The sequence below is a fragment of the Moschus berezovskii genome, chromosome 7 (genome assembly GCF_049115385.1).
Source record: "Moschus berezovskii isolate FMDL1 chromosome 7, NW_MosBer_1.0, whole genome shotgun sequence".
Lineage (NCBI taxonomy): Eukaryota > Metazoa > Chordata > Mammalia > Artiodactyla > Moschidae > Moschus > Moschus berezovskii.
This window is the reverse complement of record NC_142466.1, coordinates 23,332,680-23,357,620: the sequence shown is the minus strand read 5'-3', so window position 1 is coordinate 23,357,620 and position 24,941 is coordinate 23,332,680. Positions and strand designations below refer to the sequence as shown.

At 38.9% G+C, this 24,941-nt stretch overlaps 1 protein-coding gene across 3 annotated transcripts in view; it reads left to right on the top strand.

The window, feature by feature from the left end:
• Positions 1-24,941, top strand: part of IFT74 (intraflagellar transport 74) — a 102,558-nt gene that overhangs the window by 57,490 nt on the left and 20,127 nt on the right. For all 3 annotated transcript variants that reach the window (XM_055428134.2, XM_055428132.2, XM_055428131.2), the window contains 4 exons: positions 310-389; positions 19,669-19,722; positions 21,041-21,138; positions 21,637-21,763. In XM_055428134.2, the coding sequence (XP_055284109.1) occupies positions 310-389; positions 19,669-19,722; positions 21,041-21,138; positions 21,637-21,763 (359 nt within the window). The remainder of the gene's footprint in view (positions 1-309; positions 390-19,668; positions 19,723-21,040; positions 21,139-21,636; positions 21,764-24,941) is intronic.

Below are 24,941 nucleotides of genomic sequence, written 5' to 3'. Positions count from 1 at the left end.
TAAAGAAGGTTGCTAAAGATTTTTTATTTTCTTAGTATGACAAGTAGAGTTCAAAAGAACTTTGGGGAAGTGTCTGCTGTTGAAGTCAGGTAAGCTGACGTTCTCAGAATACGCTTGTACTCTAAAGATGAATCACGAAAAAATATTTTTATCTCAAAATTTATAGTACTGTCCTCAGAATAAAGCATATTTTTATCAATATTATTTCTGCACATTAGAAAAGATTAGAGATTTTGTAATATCATCACTAAATGTTTTTATTGAATAGCAAAATTGCCATAGATTAATTAGGTTTAATATTTTCAACAGGTTAACAGATATAAAAGAAAAAATAAATCAATTTAATGAAGAAATTAGACAACTTGACATGGATTTAGAAGAACACCAAGGTAATTTTTTAATATTTTTATGATATATAATAATAGACTAAAAAATAGATATAGCAGTATTTATATAGTACTAGGGTCTCAGGGACTCTTTGCCTGGGGTTTATTATTTAATTCTTTGTGATATCACTAAGTTTAACTGCTAAAATACTAAACTATACAGTACTAAATATAGTTAGTATTGAATTAAAGCCAACTAAAAGCTTTATGCAACTTAAAATGGTTGTATAATAACAAGAATTTATTTTATTTTGCCAAGAAGTTTTTTTTTTTTAATCAAGTAAAATGGGTTAAAGTTGCTCACAGATTTCTTAAGTTATACTTCTTCAACATGGGCTATGTGGTAGAGTTGTGGGGGAGTGAGGATCAAGTCATAAATGTCACAAAAGGTACAGAAAGTTATTCCCCAGAGGGCCCAGTAATGAAGTGGCAAATACTGATTATTCCAGTCCTCTGTCAGCTTTCCCTAGCAGTGGCATTTGAAGAGCCAAGGCAGGAACCAGAGCTCTTGGGGTGGAGATGCTGTGGTATGAATTTGGGAGCTACAGTGTGTGTGTGTGTGTGTGTTTGGTGGAAGACTTTGGGCATTACAGATTTCTAACCAGCTTCTCTCTAAAGAGGGGGAATGTGGGTTACTATGGCACTTATATCACATATTAACTGCAAACCAGTTAGTATGTTAATTGGATTATCAACACTTGACTATATATTCCTAAGAGTTAGGTATGGGATTGTAAATAATATACCTAGTATAGCAGAAGTGATTAAGAAGTGGCAAAAATACACAGAACAACTATACAAAAAAGGTCCTAATGACCTGGATAAACATGGTGATGTGGTCAATCACCTAGAACTGGACATCCTTAAGTGTGAAGTCAAGTGGGCCTTCAAAATCATTACTATTAACAAAGTTACTGGAAGTGATGGAATTCCAGCTGAGCTATTTAAAATCCTAAAAGATGTTACTGTGAAAGTGAAAGTCGCTCAGTCATGTCTGATTCTTTGCAACCCCGTGGACTACACAGTCCATGGAATTCTCCAGGCGAGAATACTGAAGTGGGTAGCCTTTCCCTTCTTCAGGGGATCTTCCCAACCCAGGGATTGGACCCAGGTCTCCCGCATTGCAGGCGGATTCTTTACCAGCTGAACCACAAGGGAAGCCTGTTACTGTTAAAGTGCTGCAATAAATATGTCAGCAAATTTGGAAAACTCAGAAGTGGCCACAGGACTGGAAAAGGTCAGTTTTCATTCCAGTCCCAAAGAAGGGCAGTGCCAAAGAATGTTAAACTGTACCATTAAGCGTACAGGTGGGGCTTCCCTGATAGCTCAGTTGGTAAAGAATCCGCTTGTAGTGCAGGAGACCCTGGTTGGATTCCTGGGTCGGGAAGATCCGCTGGAGAAGGGATAGACTACTCACTCCAGTATTCTTGGGCTTCCCTTGTGCCTCAGCCAGTAAAGAATCCGCCTGCAATGCAGGAGACCTGGGTTTGATCCCTGGGATGAAAAGATCCCCTGGAGAAGGGAAAGGCTGCCCACTCCGGATTTCTGGTCTGGAGAATTCCATGGGCTGTAGTCCATGGAGTCGCAAAAAGTCAGACACAACTGAGTGACTTCACTTTCACTTTTACATTTTGTGCTCATTTCACATGCTAGCAAGGTTATGCTCAAACCTTCAAGGTAGACTTCAGCAGTACATGAACTGAGCTTCCAGATGTACAAGCTGGGTTTAGAAAAAGCAGAGGAACCAGAGATCAAATGGCCAACATTCGTTGGATCATAGAGAAAGCAAGGGAATTCCAGAAAAACATCTTCTTCTGTTTTATTGACTATGCTAAAGCCTTTGACTGTGCGGATCACAATAAATTGTGGAAAATTCTTCAAGAGATGAGAGTACTAGACCACCTTATCTGTCTCCTGAGAAACCTGTATATGGGTCAAGAAGTACAGTTATAAGCAGACATGGAAAAACATATTGATTCAAAATTGAGAAAGGAGTATGTCAGGCTGTATATTGTCACCCTGCTTATTTAACTCATATGCAGAGTGCATCATGCAAAATGCTACACTGAACGAAGCACAAGCTGGAGTCAAGATTGCCGGGAGGAATATCAGCAGCCGCAGATACGCAAGTGATACCACTCTAATGGCAGAAAGTGAAGAGCTGAAGAGCCTCTTGATGAGGATGAGGGAGAAGAGTGAAAAAGCTGGCTTGAAACTCAGCATTCAGAAAATGAAGATCTTTGGCATCGAGTCCCAAATAAAAGGGTAAAAAGTGGAAGCAGTAGCAGATTTTCTTTTCTTGGGCTCAGAGTAAACTGCAGATGGTGACTGCAGCCATGAAATTTAAAGATGCTTGCTCCTTTGAAGGAAAGCTGTGACAAACCCAGACAGCATATTAAAAAGCAGAGACATCACTTGGCTGACAAAGGTCCATATAATCAAAGTTATGGTTTTTCTAGTAGTCATGTATGGACATGAAAGTTGGACTGTAAAGAAGGGTTAGCACCAAGGAATTGATGCTTTTGAATTGTGATGCTGGAGACTATTCTTGAGAGTCCCTTGGACTACAAGGAGTCCAAGGGACTCCTTGCACTGATTGATTTATATATTGTCACCCTGCTTATTTAACTTATATGCAGAGCACATCATGAGGAACGCTGGGCTGAAAGAAGCACAAGCTGGAATCAAGATTGCCGGGAGAAATATCAATAACCTCAGATATGCAGATGACACCACCCTTATGGCAGAAAGTGAAGAGGAACTCAAAAGCCTCTTGAGGAAAGTGAAAGAGGAGAGTGAAAAGGTTGGCTTGAAGCTTCACATTCAGAAAACAAAGATCATGGCATCTGGTCCCATCACTTCATGGGAAATAGATGGGGAAACAGTGGAAACAGTGTCAGACTTTATTTTTCTGGGCTCCAAAATCACTGCAGATGCTGATTGCAGCCATGAAATTAAAAGACGCTTACTCCTTGGAAGGAAAGTTATGACCAACCTAGACAGCATATTAAAAAGCAGAGACATTACTTTGCCAACAAAGGTCCGTCTAGTCAAGGCTATGGTTTTTCCAGTAGTCATGTATGGATGTGAGAGTTGGACTATGAAGAAAGCTGATTGCCGAAGAATTGATGCTTTTGAGCTGTGGTGCTGGAGAAGACTCTTGAGAGTCCCTTGGACTGCAAGGAGATCCAACCAGTCCATTTTAAAGGAGATCAATCCTGGGTGTTCATTGGAAGGACTGATGCTAAAGCTGAAACTCCAATACTTTGGCCACCTCACGCGACGAGTTGACTCACTGGAAAAGACTGATGCTGGGAGGGATTGGGGGCGGGAGAACGGGATGACAGAGAATGAGATGGCTGGATGGCATCACCGACTCGATGGACAAGAGTTTGAGTGAACTCCGGGAGTTGGTGATGGACAGGGAGGCCTGGCGTGCTGTGATTCATGGGGTCGCAAAGAGTCGGACACGACTGAGCGATTGAACTGAACTGAAAGGAAATCAACCTTGGATATTCACTGGAAGAACTGATGTTGAAGCTGAAACTCTACTTTGGCCACCTGATGCAGAGAGCAGAAAAGACTTTGATGCTGGGGAAAGTAAGAGGAGAAAGGGGGGATGCAAGGATACTCCTTCATCCTTTGGAGGAGGAAAGCCTGAGATGGTTAGATAGCGTCACTGACTCAATGGACTTGAATTTGAGCACAGTCTTCCTCCTGCCATGCTGCAGTTTATGAATTCTCAGAGTCAGACAGGACTTAGTGACTTTACAACAACAATAATGGCTGAAGAAACATTTATAGCAGGGGAAAAGGATATCAGTTCAGTTCAGTTCAGTCGCTCAGTCGTGTCCGACTCTCCGTGACCCCATGAATCACAGCACTCCAGGCCTCCCTGTCCATCACCAACTCCCAGAGTTCACTCAAACTCATGTCCACAGAATCGGTGATGCCATCCAGCCATCTCATTCTCTGTCGTCCCCTTCTCCTCCCGCCTCCAACCTTTCCCAGTATCAGATTCTTTTCCAGTGAGTCAACTCGTCGCATGAGGTGGCCAAAGTATTGGAGTTTCAGCTTTAGCATCAGTCCTTCCAATGAACACCCAGGATCGATCTCCCTTAGAATGGAAAAGGATATACTTTTCCTAAATTTTTTATTTCAATTTTAATGCAGTCATTAGTTTTATTTGTACTTTTTCTTGACTTATGAATAATAGTGTTTTCTATTTATTTAATTTATTTAAAGTTACTCATATTCTCACAACTAATTACAGGTAGAGTCTAGATATAAGCCAAGTTCTCTTTGACCCCAAAGTTTTAGTTTTATTGCCCAAACCTAATCTTGGCTTTCTGATATGAAGTGCCATATTTGTGAAATGAAAATATTCTTGTGAAATGCTTACAGTCCTATTTACATGTGGCTACATGTCAATGAGATCTCTGAAAACAGACAATCTTTAAGCTCTGATTATTAGGAAAGTAAACTTATCTGAGCTTTCATTTTCTCATTTGCAAAATAAATACAATGGTCCTACCTCACTAAGATTTATGAATATTAAATGGTACACATGGCAAGGTAGGTTCACTAAGGTCATGTTATTTTCTTTGTTAAATTATTTTATTGCTTTTAATTTATATAGATCTAGTATTGCAGATTTCTGAGAAATCTGATAATGTTCTTGATTTCAAATACTTTATAGGATACATTTTAAATAATATTCCACCTTCTAAATTTAAATTTATTAATTGCTAGTTCTAAAAGTTCCTCTCTTCTTCTCCAGGGGATCTTCCCAACCCAGGGATTGAACCAGGTCTCCCGCATTGCAGACAGACTCTTATACCATCTGAGCCACCAGGGAATCCCAGTTCTGAAATAGAATGCTTTGAATTGTAGCTTCCTTTCTCCTTTTCATTTTCAAACATTCTTTTTCAAAAATTCTTTGTCCTTTCTTGCCATGCTGTGGCTTGCAGTATCCAGTTCCCCAACCAGGGATCGAACCTGTCCCCCTTGCAGTAGAAGCACAGAGCCCTAACCACTGGACCACCAGGGAATTCCCTGTCCTTTTTGATTAATGTAGAAAAATGCAATCTATAATGTAATAATAGCACAAAAAGTATATATACGTATGCTTTTTTATTTTATACACACACACACGTGTCTGTGTGTGTGCATGCATGCTCAGTTGCTCAGTCATGTCTGACTCTTTGCGACCCCCTGGACTATAGTCAGCCAGGTTTCTCTTTCCATGGAATTTTCCAGGCAAGAATACTGGAGTTGGTTGCCATTTCCTACTACAGGAGATCTTCCCGACCCAGGGATCAAGCCTGTGTTTCTGGTGTCTCCTGAATTGGCAGGTGGACTCTTTACCACTGCGCCACCTGGGAAGCCCATATTTATATATGTAAATATAAGAATATATGTAATATCTAAGTATTATGTGTTCCTATATGTATATATCTCAATGGATTAGTTTTCTTTTCTTCTACTACCCTGTGATCATCCTTGAATATTGTGAACAGCATAGGGATTTTTGTTAGTTAAGGATCTCATTATTTCTTGCCTCAACTACTGCGATAGTCTACTAACTGGTCTCCCCACCTCCATCCTTGCTCCCTCTCAGATTGATCCACCACAGTATGCCAGACTGACTTATGTGAAATGTGATTTTCTGTCATTCTCCTACTTAACAGTGGTTCTCAATGACCTACAAGATAAAATTTAAGAATTTTTGTACGGCAGTCTAGTTCTTCTGTAATCTGGCCTGTACGTTGTCAGTCTCCTTTTCTATCCCTTGTCATCTCTATGCTTACATTCTAATAATAATAATATTATCTATTATACCAGTAGTACCTCACACCTCACCCCCTTTACCATATATCAAAGGATTGTTTCACGTTCAATCTTTTGTTCCTATTGTTTATTCCCTTTTCTTGAATGTTCTTTTCCCTGTTATTTATCTCCCTAACTTCTCATCTTTTAAGATCTAGCTCAGGTATCCTTTCATGTCCAACATGATTAACCCTGACTTCCCTCCCTGACCTATTTCTGGGCTGGGCTAAGTAAATGACCCCCTCTGTTATCAGAGCACATGGCATAGACGCGTTGACCACATGACTACCACTTTCTACTTAGATGTTTGTCTTTCTCTTAGGATATGTGTCCTCCAGGACAGGGGCTGTGTCTTGTTTCCTCTTTCATCAACACAGTGCCTGGGAAAATAAGCATTCAATAAATCTTTGTGGAATGAATCAAACAGTCCTTATTTTATTTAAATATTTTAAAATTACTATTAATTTTTGGCCACAGCTTGCAGCTTGTAGGATTTTAGTTTCCCAACCAAGGATTGAACCCCAGCCCGCCACAGTGAGAGCACAGAGTCCTAACTACTGGACCATGAGGGAATTTCCAGTCCTGTATTTTAGAAGGGAAAGATTTGTAGAGTCAATTAAAGGTGATAATTGGCCTCTAGTCACTTCTTTGGGCCCTGCGGTTCTCTTTTAAGAAGTTAATCTTTTTTTCCGTCTGTGCTGGGTCTTCATTACTGTGTGTGGGCTCTCTGTAATTGCAGCGAGTGGGGGCTACTCTCTAGTTGTGGCATGGGGCCTTCTCATTGTGGTAGCTTCTCTTTTTGTGGGGTGTGGGCTCTGGGTACCAGAGTTTATGTAGTTGTGATGCACAGGCTCAGTTGCTCTGCAGCATATGCCATCTTCCCGGATCAGGGATCGAACCTATGTCCCCTGCATTGGCAGGTAGATTCTTAACCACTGGACCACCAGGCAAGTCTGGCCCTCTAGTTCTTAAGCTATACAAATACACTCTTATATGCAGAGAGAGCTTGACTAATTAGCAACAGTTTTATTACCTTCTAGAGGATTCCTACCTTCACAGTTTATGATTTTCAATAAAGAGGTGGAGTCTTTATTTTTCCAATAAAGAGGTGGATTCTGCATGTGCATACTCCAGAGTCCCTTGACTCAAGATTGCAGGTAATCTGCTCCTTAAGATGTGGAGGATTATCAGGTTGACTCTCTGGTCCATACTTACCTCTGCCCCTAGCTTCATTCCTTCTGACCCATTTTATTAATTTCTTAGATGTTACCTGGTTTCTTCCACGTATGGCATCTGTATATAATCCAGCTTGGCTACCTTTTGCCTTGTAGGGGTTCTGGTTAAGATAGCATTTAAACCATAAATGTGTTTGTTCATGTCCGACTTTGTTAGTACTCCTCCAACCTTTTGATTTTCAAATAAACTTTTAAAAGGTTTGCATAATTCATTCTAAATTTAAAGGCATCTTTTGATATTGGTTTAGGTATAGTTAAAGCTGAAACTGTAATACTTTGGCCACCTCATGCGACGAGTTGACTCACTGGAAAAGACGGTGATGCTGGGAAAGGTTGGGGGCCGGAGGAGAAGGGGATGACAGAGAATGAGATGGCTAGATGGCATCACCGACTCTGTGGACATGAGTTTGAGTGAACTCCGGGAGTTGGTGATGGACAGGGAGGCCTGGCGTGCTGTGATTCATGGGGTCACGGAGAGTCGGACACGACTGAGCGACTGAACTGAACTGAACTGAGGTATAGTTATGTTCTCTGCTAGGTATTAATGGTGGTCCTATAATCCAACAGCTTCATTAAATTCATCATATTTAGGCATTTTTTAAGTCCTTAAAGTTATAATTTGCTAAAAGTTACATTGCCCTACTGTTTGAGACCCTGTGGACTGTAGCCCACCAGGCTCCTCTGTCCATGAGATTTTCCAGGCAGGAATACTGGAGTGGGTTGCCTTGCCCTCCTCCAGGGGATCTTTATTATTGTTTCCTTTTCTATATTCCTCATTGCCAGGAGTTTGACCCTTTAAAAATTCTTTTTACTGTCATTTTAGAGGAGTTTGGGGGTAGGGTGGGGCGAGGGGTTAGATGTGCACATTAAACCTTTATAAAAAAATTGTAAATTATACATTTATCCAGAATTTCTAAAGAGTTTAATCATCATGAATGTTCTTCATTTTACTGGTTTGTGGGTGTGCATGTTTTGCCTCAAATGACCATTCTCATGTGTTTTCATTAACTGTGCAATTATCAACCAGCATCTACAAGGATACCCCTTCCTGCTTTTTAAAAATTTTCCTTAAACTAGTTCAAGTTATTATAAAGACTCCAAATAACTTATTTTTTAATTGTATACTTTTAAAATACAAATCTGGTATATATTATCATGGGGAAAATTCAAGCAGTACCAAAGTATATAAAGTGAAAAGGCATCTCCTTTCTCCTCGTACTCATCCTTCATTGCTTTTCTCCTCATACTCGTACTTCAGAGGTAATCATTGTTTACAGCATAGCCTTTTAGACTTTTTCCTATACACAGCACATATATATAATTGTATATATATATATTATATATGTATATATTTAATTAAATTATACTATGAAGTTCTTCTGAGCTTAAGTCTTTTAATTTTGTACTTAAAAAACCTATTGGCTGTGGTCATGTTGATATGGTTGTTATTAAATAGCATTAGCTATATCCACATTGACATTTGTTGTTGTTGTTTAGTCGCTAAGTCGTCTTCAGCTCTTTGCAACCACATGGTCTATGGCCCGCCAGGCTCCTCTGTCCCTGGGATTTTCCAAGCAAGAGTACTAGAATGGGTTGCCATTTCCTTCTCCAGGCGATCTTCCCAACTCAGGGATTGAACCCAGGTCTCCTGCACTGGCAGGAGGATTCTTTACCACTGAGCCTCCAAGGAAGCCCCTACATTGATTGACATTAGGTTGTTTCTAATTTTTCACTACCAAGAATAATGCTGCAGTAAATAACCTTGAAAATTTCCCCTTGATACATACATGTTTGTTAATTTGTTTATTTCTATAGGCTAAATTTCTAGAAGTGAAATTTTGAATAGAATGTTATTTATGTGTACAATTTTTGTTATTTTTTAAAATTTCTTTCCAGAAAAGGTTGTACCATTTTATACAACCACCAGCAGTGTGTAAAAGTGTTTCCTCACCAGTGCTAGTTATTAGTTTCTGTCAGTCGAGATAATACATAGTTCTCTGACAATTCAGTGTTCTCCAAGGCCTGAATCTGCGTTACTATGCTGATCCACAAGGTGGGGCTAAGTTTCTGGACATCTGCATATGCAGACTGGGCTTAAGGAAAGCAGTTTACAAAGTACAGTCACATATCTCCCCAAGAAGGACTTTTGGACATCGTCACTAGCTATAAATTATTCCTTCAATTTGAGAGTATAGTATTTTCCCAGAGATTGATGAAACAAAGTATCATGTAGTTATTAATACAATATATCACAGATATCTAAGTATCTAACAGTTCTAATATGATAAATATTTGTCATAATAAAATGCTATAGGATCATAAGATTACTGTCTTAAATTTCAAATGAATTCATTTCAGTTTACTCCATGATTTATATACCACTTTCAAGAACAGTAAAAAATACAACCATTAAATATTTAGTGAGTGCCCAAAAAAAAAGAATAGTAAAAACATAAAATACAACCCTTTGGTTTGTCTGTAGGTTACTTCTTCCTACTCATAGTTCCAAGGCACAGGTTAGAAGCTTTTATTCTCTGATTTTGTCAGATAAAATAGAATTTATGAAGACAGAATAGTTTTGTTTTAGAGCACAGGTTCTACAACCAGAATGCCAGGATTCAAATCTGGGCTGTTCTGTTTTACTGGCTGATCTTAGCCATGCTACTTTATCTTTGTTTCCTCGTCTTTAAAGGGAGATTATAACAGTACCTACCTTCCTCTTAGGGTTACTGTGAGGATTAAATGAACAGTGTGTGAGTGTGTATGTGTATGACTCAGAATAGCATGCAGTTTTAAAATTGTGCATAAATGTTAGTTATTGGTTGTTAGTATTCCTGCTATTAATTTATAAACTGAAACTTGAATAACTGTCATGGAGATTTTCTCAGAACATATTTGGAAAGAATTTTCCCATTAATATTTTCTCTGGAACATACAGGATAACATCTTCAGCTTACCGTCTGGTATCTGACATTTCAAATGACATCTTTATGCTGCTATTCTTTAGTTTCTCAATACACATTCAGTGAAGAATGAGTCATTTCTTGGTGTTCAATTTGGAGACTGGTTAAACTATTCATTAGTATAGTGTTGTTATCTTCAGACCAGGCACATTAGCATCATCTGAAACTTGTTAGAAATGAAACTTCTTGGATTCTACCCCAAACCTACTGAACATGAAACCTTGAGAACATGGTTTAGTAGTTGGTTTCAGCAAACCCTCCTGATGATTATGATACATGCTAAGGTTATGGACAGGGAGGGCTGGCGTGCTGTGATTCATGGGGTCTCAAAGAGTTGGACACGACTGAGCGACTGAACTGAACTGAACTGAAGGTTTGATAACCACTGCTTCAGGAAATAATTAAGAACTTAAGATTGTATTTAGTATACATGCCAAGGATTATTCATTAGACCATATGATTTTATTGACATTACTCTGTTGAAACAAACTTTTTAACTTTTTTAAATGGTCCTTTCCCTTTTCTTTAGAAATGATGAGACTTTAGGCAATAATTTAACTTTTACATACTTAGAGGATTTTTATTTTATATATTTTAAATGCCTCTAGTAGATAGAATTACCAGACTTTGTCTGCATAGCTGTAAAGAAACTTTCTTGGCAAAATTTAAAACATTTTGTAGAGAATGTATGATTGATAAATTGGGTGAAGCTTGAAAGTGAAAGAGGAGAGTGAAAAAGTTGGCTTAAAACTCAACATTCAGAAAACTAAGATCATGGCATCCAGTTCCATCACTTCATGGCAAATAGATGGAGAAACAGTGGAAACAGTGACAGACTTTATTTTGGGTGGCTCCAAAATCACTGCAGATGGTTACTGCAGCCATGAAATTAAAAGATGCTTACTCCTTGGAAGAAAAGTTATGACCAACCTAGACAGCATGTTAAAAAGCAGAGACGTTACTTTTGTCAACAAAGGTCTGTCTAGACAAGGCTATGGTTTTTTCCAGTAGTCATGTATGGATGTGAGAGTTGGACTATAAAAAAAGTTGAGTGCTGAAGAATTGATGCTTTTGAACTGAGGTGTTGGAGAAGACCCTTGAGAGTCCCTTGCACTGCAAGGAAATCCAACCAATCCATCCTAAAGGAGATCAGTCCTGAATGTTCATTGGAAGGACTGATGCTGAACCTGAAACTCCCAATACTTTGGCTACCTTATGCGAAGAACTGACTCATTTGAAAAGACCCTGATGCTGGGAAAGATTGAAGGTGGGAGTAGAAGGGATGACAGAGGATGAGATGGTTGGATGGCATCACCGACTCAATGAACATGAGTTTGAGTAAGCTCCAGGAGTTGGTGATGGACAGGGAGGCCTGGCATGCTGCAGTCCATGGGGTCGCAAAGAGTCGGACACGACTGAGTGACTGAACTGAACTGAAGCCAAAAGTTAGTTTAGAACATTAAACTTAAATGTTCTCATTTTAACCTACCAGTTTAGTAGTATTTGATATATTAGTTTCTTACTGCTATAGTGATACACAGGAAGGTGAGAAATGATGAAGAAGGTGATAAAAAGATGAAGTTTAATAGGACTACAAAACTAATTAAAATTGAAGCAGAAGTAGGGGAGAAGGAAGTGCTATAGCTTACGAAAATATGTGAAAATGTTAAAGGGGATTTAGATAACAGCTCAATGTTAATTCATGTGATAGAGCCTCCAGAATAGCTGGAATCCTAATCCTTTTGCATTAACAAAAGATGAATATATAGACTATGAGAAGTGATAGTCTGCTTGGAATCCTGTTTCTTGGCATCATACTTTAAAAGGAATAAAGGATTGGAATTCACTAAGAGTAGAATGAACAGATGATAAGGGGACTGAAACTGTGCCGAATAAGGAATGCTTCAGGGTACTGAATATCAGCAGTACTGGGAGGTTTAGCTTGCCTCAGAAGGATCCCAAGAAAGGAAAAAGTCCTTCCAGCAAAAGTCCTTCAGGGTTAATTTTTGCCCCTCTGCATTAATTTTATTTGCTCTCTGCTGCTTTTTCTCCTCTGAAATTAGTAAGTCTACTGAATTGGGGGCCTTGTGGCCGGGGAGTGACTAGCACGTGCCTTGTTGTACACTGGAGAGAAGATTGGGGTGGCTGTGTATTCTGGAAAATGGTGATCAGACCCTTCTCCATGGTCACATCAAATACTCAGAGTTTGAAAGTACCTGTGAAATAACCCTCATTTTATGAGCGTGTCCTTTCCCTCTCCTTTGGTCTCTTCATTAGACCCTTTTGCTGGCCTGCTTTTTTTACACCTCCAGTGTGATAACTAATTATCTTCCTTCGTGTATGATCTTGTTATCTTCTATAATAGGAAATCTAAGGGCAGATACCTTTTTCTTGAGGTAAAACAAACCCTGTGTTTTACCCTACTTTAGGGTACCCATGTCTGTACATTGCCTCTCATGAGAAGCTCAGATATTAATCCAAAAACTGAGAAATTACAAAATAGAGGATTTTACTAGGGATCTGATCTCTTTTCTATTTAACCGCAATGATATGGGGGAGGAGGTTTTATGAAACTTGGGAATCTGCTAAATATAGGGGTTCTGTCTTATCTAATGCAGCTGACTAGCTGTATAGCTGGAGACACTGACCAGATATATCTTTCAGCTCCACCTTTTGGTAACTTGGAGCATGGGATTGAGTGGAGTAGGAGGTAGGAATCTCCCAGGTTTCTGACTTGCATGATGATGATGGTGAAGGGCTTTCAAACATAGTAGGGAATACAGAGGGGTACAGACTTTGAGGGGGAAGACTGATGCATTTAACTATGGAATGGCTCAGGAGTAAAGAATCTGCCTGCCAACGCAGGAGCCGCAGGAGGCATGGGTTAAATCCCTGAGTAGGAAAGATCCCCGGGAGAAGGGCATGGCAACCCACTCCAGTATTCTTGTCTGGAGAATCCCATGGACAGAGGAGCCTGGCAGACTACAGTCCATAGGGTCATAAAGAATTGTACATGACTGAAGTGACTTAGCATGAATGCATACATGCTGTGTGTTAGGATGTCCTAAAACGTATCTATAAGAATATATCTAATAAATAATTGGATAAAACAATCTGAAAATTAGGAGAAAGACAAAGAGTTGTTCAACTACAAGAATGAGTAGGATTTCCGTGGATATAATGTCGCATTCGGTTCAGTTCAGTTGCTCATTCATGTCCAGCTCTTTGCGACCCCATGGACTGCAGCACGCCAGGCCTCCTTGTCCAACACCAGCTCCTGGAGTTTACTCAAACTCATGTCCATTGAGTCGGTGATGCCATCCCGCCATCTCATCCTCTGTCATCCCCTTCTCCTCCTGCACTCAATCTTTCCCAGCATCAGGGTCTTTTCAAATGAGTCTGTTCTTCATATCAGGTGGCCAAAGTATTGGAGTTTCAGCTTTACTATCAGTCCTTCCAATGAATATTCAAGACTGATCTCCTTTAGAATGGACTGGTTGGATCTCCTTGCAGTCCAGGGGACTCTTAAGAGTCTTCTCCAGCACCACAGTTCAAAAGCATCAATTCTTTGGCACTCCGCTTTCATTTTCGTCCAATTCTCACATCCATACATAACTACTGGAAAAACCATAGCTTTAACTAGATGGACCTTTGTTGGCAAAGTGATATCTCTGCTTTTTAATGTGCTGTCTAGATTGATCATAACTTTTCTTCCAAGAAGCAAGCATCTTAATTTCATGGCTGCAATCACCGTCTGCAGTAATTTTGGAGCCCCAAAAACTAAAGTCTTGTCACTGTTGCCACTGTTTCTCCATCTATTTGCCATGAAGTGATGGGAAGAGATGCCATGATCTTAGTTTTCTGAATGCTGGGCTTTAAGCCAACTTTTTCACTCTCCTCTTTCATCAAGAGGCTCTTTAGTTCTTCTTCACTTTCTGCCATAAGTGTGGTGTCATCTGCATATCTGAGGTTATTGATATTTCTCCCAGCAATCTTGATTCCAGCTTGTGTTTCATCAAGCCCAGCAATTCTCATGATGTACTCTGCATATAAGTTAAATAAGCAGGGTGTCAATATACAGCTTTGACGTACTCCTTTACCGATTTGGAACCAGTCTGTTGTTCCACGTCCAGTTCTAACTGTTGCATTTTGATCTGCATGCAGATTTCTCAGGAGGCAGGTCAGATGTTCTAGTATTCCCATCTCTTTCAGAATTTTCCACTGTTTGCTGTGAACCACACAGTCAAAGGCTTTGACATTGTCAATAAACAGAAGTAGGTGTTTTTCTGGAACTCGCTTTTTCGACGATCCAGCAGATGTTGGCCATTTGATCGCTGGTTCCTCTGCCTTTTCGAAAACAAGCTTGAACATCTGGAAGTTCATTGTTTACCTACTGTTGAAGCCTGGCTTGGAGAATTTTGAGGATTACTTTGCTGGAGTGTTAGATGAGGGCAACTGTGCAGTACTTTGAACATTCTTTGGCAATGCCTTTCTTTAGGATTGGAATGAAAACTGACCTTTTCCAGTCCTGTGGCCGCTGCTGACTTTTCCAAATTTGCAGGCATACTGAGTGAAGCACTTGCACAGCATCATCTTATAGGATTTGAAACAGCTCAACTGGAATTCCATCACCTCCACTAGCTTTGTTCTTAGTGATGCTTCCTAAGGCCCACTTGACTTGGCATTCCAGGATGTCCGGCTCTAGATGAATGATCACACCATCGTGATTATCTGGGTCGTGAAGATCTTTTTTATATGGTTTCTGTGTATTCTTGCCACCTCTTCTTAATATCTTCTGCTTCTGTTAGGTCCCTACCATTTCTGTCCTTTATTGTGCCCATCTTTGCACAAAATGTTCCCTTGGAATCTAATTTTCTTGAAGAGATCTCTAGTCTTTCCCATTCTATTGTTTTCCTCTATTTCTTTGCATTGATCACTGAGGAACGCTTTCTTATCTCTTTGCGATTCTTTGGAAGTCTGCATTCAAATGGGTATATCTTTCCTTTTCTGCTGTGTCTGTCACTTCTCTTCTTAAGTGAAAGGCAAAGGAGAAAAGGAAAGAATGTAACATTAGAAGTCAACTAAGAGAAGAATCTGGAATTTAAATGAAGAAAGGGAAATCTTTGAAGAGAAGACAGAGATGGAAAGATCTGAAAGTAAGAAAAACCAGAAGAGCCACTTCTGCAAGCAGCAAAACACATGAGGGGAAAAGAATTGGAAGAAGGAAGGATGTATCAGTAGTATCGAATATTGCAGAATAAAATAACTCAAAACTGTCCCTTGGATTTAATAATTAAGGAATCATAATCTTTCTGTGAACAGTGTCATTGAAATGGCATGAAGGTAAGCCTGATGATGTGTCTTGAGGTCTAATAGCAAGATGATGAACTGAAAACATCCTGTGTAGAAAATTCTCTTAAATTTAGAAGAGGAAAGATAAAATGGTCATTAAATTCCTGTAAAGCATACGATATAAGCCTTCTTTTTTAATCCCGTAATGTCTGACCAGTCTCCCAAGAGGACAACTTCTCACACAGCCACACAAGGACTAAGACTTTCTTAGAAACCTAGGCCATGACCGATTTAGCAGATACTAACTTTTCTGCTACTTCACACAGGTTATTTAACATTTGCGTGCATATCAGCTTCCTATGAGGATATTCCAGATCATGTATGCTATAATAAATTCATATTCCTTGTTTGTTTCTCATCCTAAAAACTAATGCTACAAATAACTGAATGGTTATAAGACTAATCTTAATCTATCTACAATGTATTTTTTAAAAATTGTAATCATACACAAACTTTATTATTACAAGTTAAAAAAAAGATCCCTCCTGTTCCCCTTATCAAACTAATCATGCTGCATCAGTATGCTGAGACCATTGTTGTTCATCTGAACTGAGTAGTAGTTCGCTAACGTTAGTGCATCCAGAACCTTAGTCAGATTGAACCCAGTGTTTCCCATTGGTTCTGAGTATTCCCTGGCTGGGAATTCATGACCTCTGGGTATTTACTATCCTATTCAGTTGCTTCCAGCTTTTTACTATGAGTACTGTTGTGGGCTTCCGTGCTAGCTAAGATGCCAAAGAATCTGCCTGCAGTGCAGGAGGACCTGGTTCAATTCCTGGGTCAGGAAGACCCCCTGGAGAAGGGAAAATTACCTACCTACTCTAGTATTCTTGCCTGGAGAATTCATGGGCAGAGGAGCCTGGCAGGCTGCAGTCCATGGGGTCACAAAAACTCAGACACGACCAAGTGACTAACACACACACCCACACCCACACACACAAACACACACTCACACTGTTGTGGGGGCCTTGACAAGTTGTTGTTTTTTGTTTTTTTTTTTCTGTTTAAAGGCTATTCTTAATGAATTTGGGAAAAGTGTTTTCAGACCTGAAAGCAGAAAAGCTGTCTGCTGACTTGGGTCTCTGACTTTGCCATCACCTTTATATACTGGTAACTCACTTCCTACCCAAATAAGTAAACAAGTGGAAATTTATAGGTACCATGTAATTAGGGGCTCTACTCTATCTACTTCACTCCCTAATGTTATTGCTCCTTTAGTTGGTTGGCACCTGGAAAAACTGTATACTTAATAGGAGGCTATATAGAACACAATATGACCAGTGGGTTTTTTAGCCTCTGGACTTTAACTGCTGACTCCCCCATTCTCTTTGAATCCTTCTTCTGAAAGTCCTTCTAAATGTCAGCTTCTTACCAGGAGCCCCCTTAGAAATCTCTTATTCTCTCCATCTTTGCTGGGCATCATCTCAGTAAAATTCCTTAGCTTCTCCAGAATGCTGAGAACCAAATGACTTTAATGAAGAAACTGAAGATTGGAGCAAGCACAAATTTATTTTCTCTACCTGGGATCCTGGGAGCACAGGACTGCAGCCATCTTACTAGTTGAGGAAAATAGCCCTGGGCCTCCAAATCTCAATTTTAAAAATCCTGTTTTTCTAAAATAATCATGATCTAGTTTTACTAATGATCCCTTTATGCAGCTATAAAGTGTCAGATTTTGTCCTTGTGTTTGGGCCTTGGATTTTTGCCCTTTTAATCATGTGTTTCACATATATTAAATGCAGCTTGTCTAGAATTACTTCAAGCAACTTCTTCCTCAACTTACTTTTTTCTTTCTTTCAGTAACTAATACAACAGTGTCCTCAGTTGCCCAAGAGAGAAACCTGGGAGTCATACTTGAGTTCTCCATCTCCAACCCTCACCACAGTCAGTTCACTCTAGCTCTTAAGAAAGAAAAGGTCTCTACCTTACATCCTAATTGCCATTGGTCAAATTTCATCTGTCAACTGTATCATTGTGACAACCTCCTAACTGGTCTTACTGTCTCCAATTTTCTCTTTTATTCTGCTGATCAGAAATATTTTTCAGAAATGCAAATTGATAATTTTATTCCTCTGCTTAAAATTCTTCAGTAATCTTACCATTGTCCTTAGGAGAAAATCCAAACTTTTAAACATATGCCATATAAGGTCTCTCATAACCTACCTCATCTTTTTTTTTAAATGGGAGTATAATTGCTTTACAATGTTGTATTAGTTTCTCCTGTACAACAGTGTGAATCAGCTGTAAGTATACAAATATGCCCTCCCTCTCACCTACCCCATGCCACCCGTCTTGGTCATCATAGAGCACCGAGCTGAGCTCTCCGCATACTATGCAGCAGCTTCCCACTGGCTGTCTGTTTTACACGTGCTGGTGTATATATGTCAATGCTGCTATCTCAATTCATGCCACCCTCTCCTGCCTCATCTTTGTACCACTTTTTGTCTTCATATTCTTTTTCAGGTCTTTGTGCTGCCATATTCATCCTCACTTTAAAAATTTCAGTACTTATAATGCTTTGATTTTGAACTTCTTCTATATTTTGATCCAGTAACTCCTGTTCATCCTTTCTTTATAATGCACACATGTTAAATATTACTACTTTAGAGAAAAATTTCCTGAATCCCCAAACTAGATTGTCTTTGCTGTGTACTGCTGTAATATTCTTTACTTTCACCTAATAACACTTCAGTTCAGTTCAGTCGCTCAGTTGTGTCTGACTCTTTGCAACCCCATGAACCGCAGCACGCCAAGCCTCCCTGTCCATCACCAACTCCCAGAGTTTACCCAAACTCATGTCTATCGAGTTGGTGGTGCCATCCAGCCATCTCATTCTCTGTCGTCCCCTTCTCCTCCTGCCCCCAATCCCTCCCAACATCAGAGTCTTTTCCAGTGAGTCAACTCTTCGCGTGAGGTGGCCAAAGTATTGGAGTTTCAGCTTCAGCATCAGTTCTTCCAATGAACACCCAGAACTGATCTCCTTTAGAATGGACTGGTTGGATCTCCTTGCAGTACAAGGGACTCTCAAGAATCTTCTTCAACACCACAGTTCAAAAGCATCAGTTCTTCGGCACTCAGCTTTCATTATATCCAACTCTCACATCCATACATGACTACTGGAAAAACCATAGCCTTGACTAGGCGGACCTTTGTTGACAAAGTAATGTCTCAGGTTTTTAATATGCTGTCTAGGTTGGTCATAACTTTCCTTCCAAGGAGTAAGCGTCTTTTAATTTCATGGCTGCCATCACCATCTGCAGTGATTTTGGAGCCCCCCAAAATAAAGTTTGACACTGTTTCCACTGTTTCCCCGTCTATTTCCCATGAAGTGATGGGACCAGATGCCATGATCTTTGTTTTCTGAATGTTCAGCTTTAAGCCAACTTTTTCACTCTCCTCTTTCACTTTCATCAAGAGGCTTTTGAGTTCCTCTTCACTTTCTGCCATAAGTGTGGTGTCATCTGCATATCTGAGGTTATTGATACTTAGTACATTTTAATTGTTAAATCTTTAGACTTTTAAGTTCTGTGAGGAAACTAACCCTGCTATTTTGTTTGCTGTTGTGAGCTATTCAGAGATGAAATGAACTTTCGTGGGAGCATATATTTCCCATCACCAGTGTGTTCATGTGTAGGTTGAAATTGGAACTGAAATAGAGAACCTTTGGAGACCTTTTCAGTTCTTTCCAGTAAGGAGATTGTTTTTTACCGAGTTGTCAAGCATATAAATAAATAACTTTTAAAATAAAATCAATTTAAAAGAATCTCACCTAATTGAACATTAATATTAAACACTGAATATGTAATGACTAAAAGCATATAGAGAACCTAAGAGATATTTCTAATTTTGAATACTGTAACTGGAGTTTTTAAAATTAATGTTATTTTCTTTTATTGTTTGTAGGTGAAATGAATCAGAAGTACAAGGAGCTAAAAAAGAGGGAGGAAAGTATGGACAGTAAGTGATAATCTTATAGATGTGAAAATATTATACTCTCAGATGGTTGTTCATTTATACTAAATCAGAGATCTCACTTTGGGAAGACAGAGTGACTAATAATAAATGCAGAAGTGTGGACATTCAAAGCATTTGACTTGAAGTATTACTAAATATCTAGCTTAGTTTAGGGATGGGTAGAGAATTATAGAAAGATTTTGTACATGTGTTTATGTGTGTATGATTGTATGTTAGGGATAGATTCTAAAGCTAATATTTACACTTATAGTCTGTATAGTCTATAGACCACTCATTGATTGAACATTGGATGTTCTCTTTTACATGCTTTACCTTTAATATCTTTCACCTTTTTTACACTTTTCATAATACCTATCTTGTTATGTATTAGCCCTTATCTCTGATTTTGTTTCTTGGTTCTGTCACTAACTGAAACTTCTGTTGTGGCCTCTCATTCACTTTGTTAAAAAAAATCTGAATTTTAACTTTGTAAATAGATCTTCACTTTAATTTATGTTGTACATTCAAAAGTTTATAAAAATTGACTATATTAATGATTACTAGTCTCTTTTAACTTATCATTTTTCTAGAATTTGACATTTTTGTAAGTCTGATGTCAGTTGTTACCTTCATAGAAACTTGTTATAAATCAGTAATGGCCAATTCTAGTTTAACAGTACCCCAAGACTACTTTAAAAATCTCAACCAGTACCAAAAACAACCTCAAAATTAATTTGTTGTTTCATGCAAATAGTAAAATTATTTTAAGTTAATTTTTGGAAGATCCATAGAAATATTTTAAGAATGTAAATAAGAGCAAATTATATACTAATTCTATATTAGAGAAGAAAAAGAATGATTTCTTAGAATATTTATAATCTGAATAAATCACTAAACTTATTTAATTGAGACTATTTTGGCCTTACAAGGAAAATGCTCAATTTTCAGGTAAAAAGGTATAGTAGTATTTTCAGAAGTAAAGTTAGTGGCCAATCATCGATGTTAATAATTGTAGCTGTATCCATGAGATCTTAGTGTAAAACCATAGGAATTTTTCTCATCTCCATCTTACCAGCTGTTGCTTCTGAGCGTGCATTTATAAATATTTAGTGTACTTGTATTAAGATCATAGTAGTTAAGCTTTAAAAGTTTGAAAGTATGTAGAAATGTTCTTATTGAGTAATTTAATTACAAAAATTAAAGTGATAGTTAAAAATTTGCTTTGAACTTCTAAAAAGTACTCCTCAGACCTACAAATCAGAGCTTATATATCGTTTAGCTATATCAACAGTAGCCTTTCATCATATTTTTCAATCGACAGCTTTTATTGAGACTTTTGAGGAAACTAAGAACCAGGAACTGGAAAGGAAGGCACAGATAGAAGCCAACATTGTTTCGCTTTTGGAGCACAGTAGTCGAGTAAGTGCTATGTTCCGGTCTTCCTGTCCTCATTATTTTTACTGTGGTTACCTTATAAATACAACTCAAAAACCTCAAATGTTCACTATTATGTAAGAGCACAGGATACCTAATGAATATCTTGATTCCTCAAAAAATGTTTATTGAGCAGCTACTATTGTGTGGTACCATAGGAGGAAAAATATATGATCTCTTTTCAATATTCTAAGTGTTTTAAAAATCCAATTAGTTCCTATAATAGCATAGTTGAATCTTTCTACAGTGAAATAAAGCAAATATAAAAGAAACAATTCTGAATTTTAATTTAAGCTCTCCTTACTGAGAAATCTGACTGAATATCATGTATTTTTTTTATAAAATATATATATATAATGAATGATATATTTCAAAAAAGAAGTCCCTTTCAAAACATCCAGTCCTTTAGCAGAATTTTTAAGAGTTTTATTGGAAAGTTAAATCAATGGAATTTTCTCCACTTTTATGTCTCTGCAAATACAGAATATAAATCGTATGAAACAGATATCCTCTATCACCAACCAAGAACTGAAGATGATGCAGGATGATCTCAATTTTAAATCTACTGAAATGCAGAAATCACAGAGTACGGCTAGGAATCTGACTTCAGGTGAGAAAACACTGTAGATTTTAATGTCCTTTTTTTCTGTAACAAATTGGAACTTTAAAAATCTGTTATTCTCTTTGATTTTTTTTTAAAGACTGAGGATATAATTTATGATTGCCTATTGCTGCAGTCATTCATAGGCTTAGAATTTTGTGTGACTTTTCATATCCATTTCATAGTAATTCATTGGCATATTCTCATTCATTTAACATTTATTGAATATTTATTTGCTCTGTGCCTTTGCTTATAATTTGGGTATACAGAGATTTTTAGGACTTGAAATGACTCAGCTGGAATTTCTTCACCTCTCCCTGCTTTGTTTGGCTTCACACTCCAGGATGTCTGGCTCTAGGTGAGTGATAAGACCATTGTGCTTATCTAGGTGAGCAAATTTGGAAAACTCAGCAGTGGCCACAGGACTGGAGAAGGTCATTTTTCATTCCAATCCCAAAGAAGGGTAATGCCAAAAAATGTTCAAACTACTGCACAATTGCATTAGTTCTCATGCCAGCAAGGTAATGCTCAAAATCCTTCAAGCTAGGCTTCAACAGTATGTGAACTGAGTACTTCCAGATGTTCAAACTGGATTTAGAAAAGGCAGAGGAACCAGAGATCAAATTGCTAACATCCGTTGGTTCAAACGCAGAAGACCCCGATTCTATTCCTGGCTTGGGAAGATCCCTGAAGAAGGGATAGGCTACCCACTCCATATGCATGGACTTTTCTGGTCACTCAAACTGTAAAGCATCCACCTGCAGTGTAGGAGACCTGGGTTCAATCCCTGGGTTGGGAAGATCCCCTGGAGGAGGGCATGGCAGTCTAGTCCAGTATTTCTGTCTGGAGAATCCCCACGGACAGAGGAGGCTGGTGGGCTGTGGTCCATGGAGTCACAAAGAGTCAGACACAACTGAATGACTAAGCTCAGCACAGCACAGCACAGAAAAACCAGGAGAGTTCCAGAAAGACTTCTGCTTCATTGACTATGCTAAAGCCTTTGACTGTGTGGATCACAACAAACTATGAAATATTCTTAAAGAAATGGTAGAGACGCGGGAGACGCCCGGCTGCGGCGGCGCAGACGCGGGAGACGCCCGGCTGCGGCGGCGCAGACGCGGGAGACGCCCGGCTGCGGCGGCGCAGACTCGGGAGACGCCCGGCTCCGGCGCAACCGACCACGTGCAGAATCGTGGCTGAGATGAGCTACCCCGCGCCCAGGGTTAGGGCGGTGGCCGAGAGGAGCTGTACCACGTCCAGGAGGCGGTGGCTGCTTGGGCACTGGAGGGCCGAGAGGAGCTGATCCACATTCAAAGCAGGAGGGGCGGCCTTGAGGAGATACCCCTCGTCCAAGGTAAGGTACAGCGGCTGCGCCTTGCTGGAGCAGCTGGGAAGAGATACTCCACGACCAAGTGGAATATAAGAATCCAGTGTTCTGGGGAGGAAGGAACAAGATGGCAGAGGGATAAGATGGCAAGACCACTTTCTCCCCCACAAATTCATCAAAAGAACATTTGAACGCGGAGTAAAGTCCACAAAACAACTTCTGAATACTGGCAGAGGACATCAGGCTCCCAGAAAAGCAGCCCATTGTCTTCTAAAGGAGAGAGAAGAAATCCAGCTGCACCCACCAGAACACCGACACATGCTTCCCTAACCAGGGAACCCGGACAAGTCACCCGTCCAACCCCACACACAGCGAAGAAACTACATAATAAAGAGAACTCCACAAACTGCAAGAAGAGGGAAAGGCCACCCCAAGCAAAGCAATATAAGCAAGATGAAGAGGCAGAGAAATATCCAGCAAGTAAAGGAACAAGATAATTGCCCACCAACACAAACAAAAGAAGAAGATATAGGGAATTTACCTGATAAAGAATTTCGAATTTTGATGGTGAAAATGATTCAAAATCTTGAAAGCAAAATGGAGTTACAGATAAATAACCTGGAGAAAAGGATTGAGAAGATGGAAGAAAGATTTAATAAGGACTTAGAAGAAATAAAAAAGAGTCAATATACAATGAATAATGCAATAGATGAGATCAGAAACACTCTGGAGGGAACAAACAGTAGAATAACAGAGGCAGAAGACAGGATAAGCGAACTAGAAGATAGAATTGTAGAAATAAATGAAACAGAGAGGAAAAAAGAAAAACGAATTAAAAGAAATGAGGACAATATTAGAGACCTCTGGGACAATGTTAAACGCTCCAACATTCGAATCATAGGAGTCCCAGAAGAAGAAGACAAAAAGAAAGACCATGAGAGAATATTTGAGGAGATAATAGTTGAAAACTTCCCTAAAATGGAGAAAGAAATAATCACCCAAGTCCAAGAAACCCAGAGAGTCCCCAACAGGATAAACCCAAGGCGAAATACTCCAAGACACATATTAATCAAATTAACAAAGATCAAACACAAAGAACAAATATTAAAAGCAGCAAGGGAAAAGCAGCAAATAACACATAAGGGGATTCCCATAAGGATAACAGCTGATCTTTCAACAGAAACTCTTCAGGCCAGAAGGGAGTGGCAAGACATACTTAACATGATGAAAGAAAATACCCTACAGCCCAGATTACTATACCCAGCAAGGATCTCATTCAAATATGAAGGAGAAATCAAAAGCTTTACAGACAAGCAAAAGCTGAGGGAATTCAGCATCATCAAACCAGCTCTCCAACAAATGCTAAAGGATCTTCTATAGATAGGAAACACAGAAAAAGTGTATAAACTTGAACCCAAAGCAATAAAGAAAATGGCTACGGGATCGTACTTATCAATAATTACCTTAAACGTAAATGGGTTGAAATTTTCAAAAAGGCTAGGAAACAATTCTCATAGCCATCAATAGTTCAGTGTTGAGTTCATGAATAGTTTTTAAAGTTTGGGACAAACTGTAGTATTTGCTATTTGAAGTACTATTTGTAATTGGCATATTACGATGTAACATTGGTCTTCATTTCCAACTTAAAACGCCTAAAAATGCCTAACAGGTTTTTAGATTTGTGAATTTTAATTGAAATGTATTTTACGATGTTACTAAACCTGCAGAAATATTGAAATATTTCAGAGAACTTATTCACTGTACATTTAATTTATTTTATTTATTAAAGTTATAAACTGTAGGAAGTTTTACTTGTTGGGTCAAATGCTTGTTGCTTCAAATGCTTGTTGCATTTGAAGT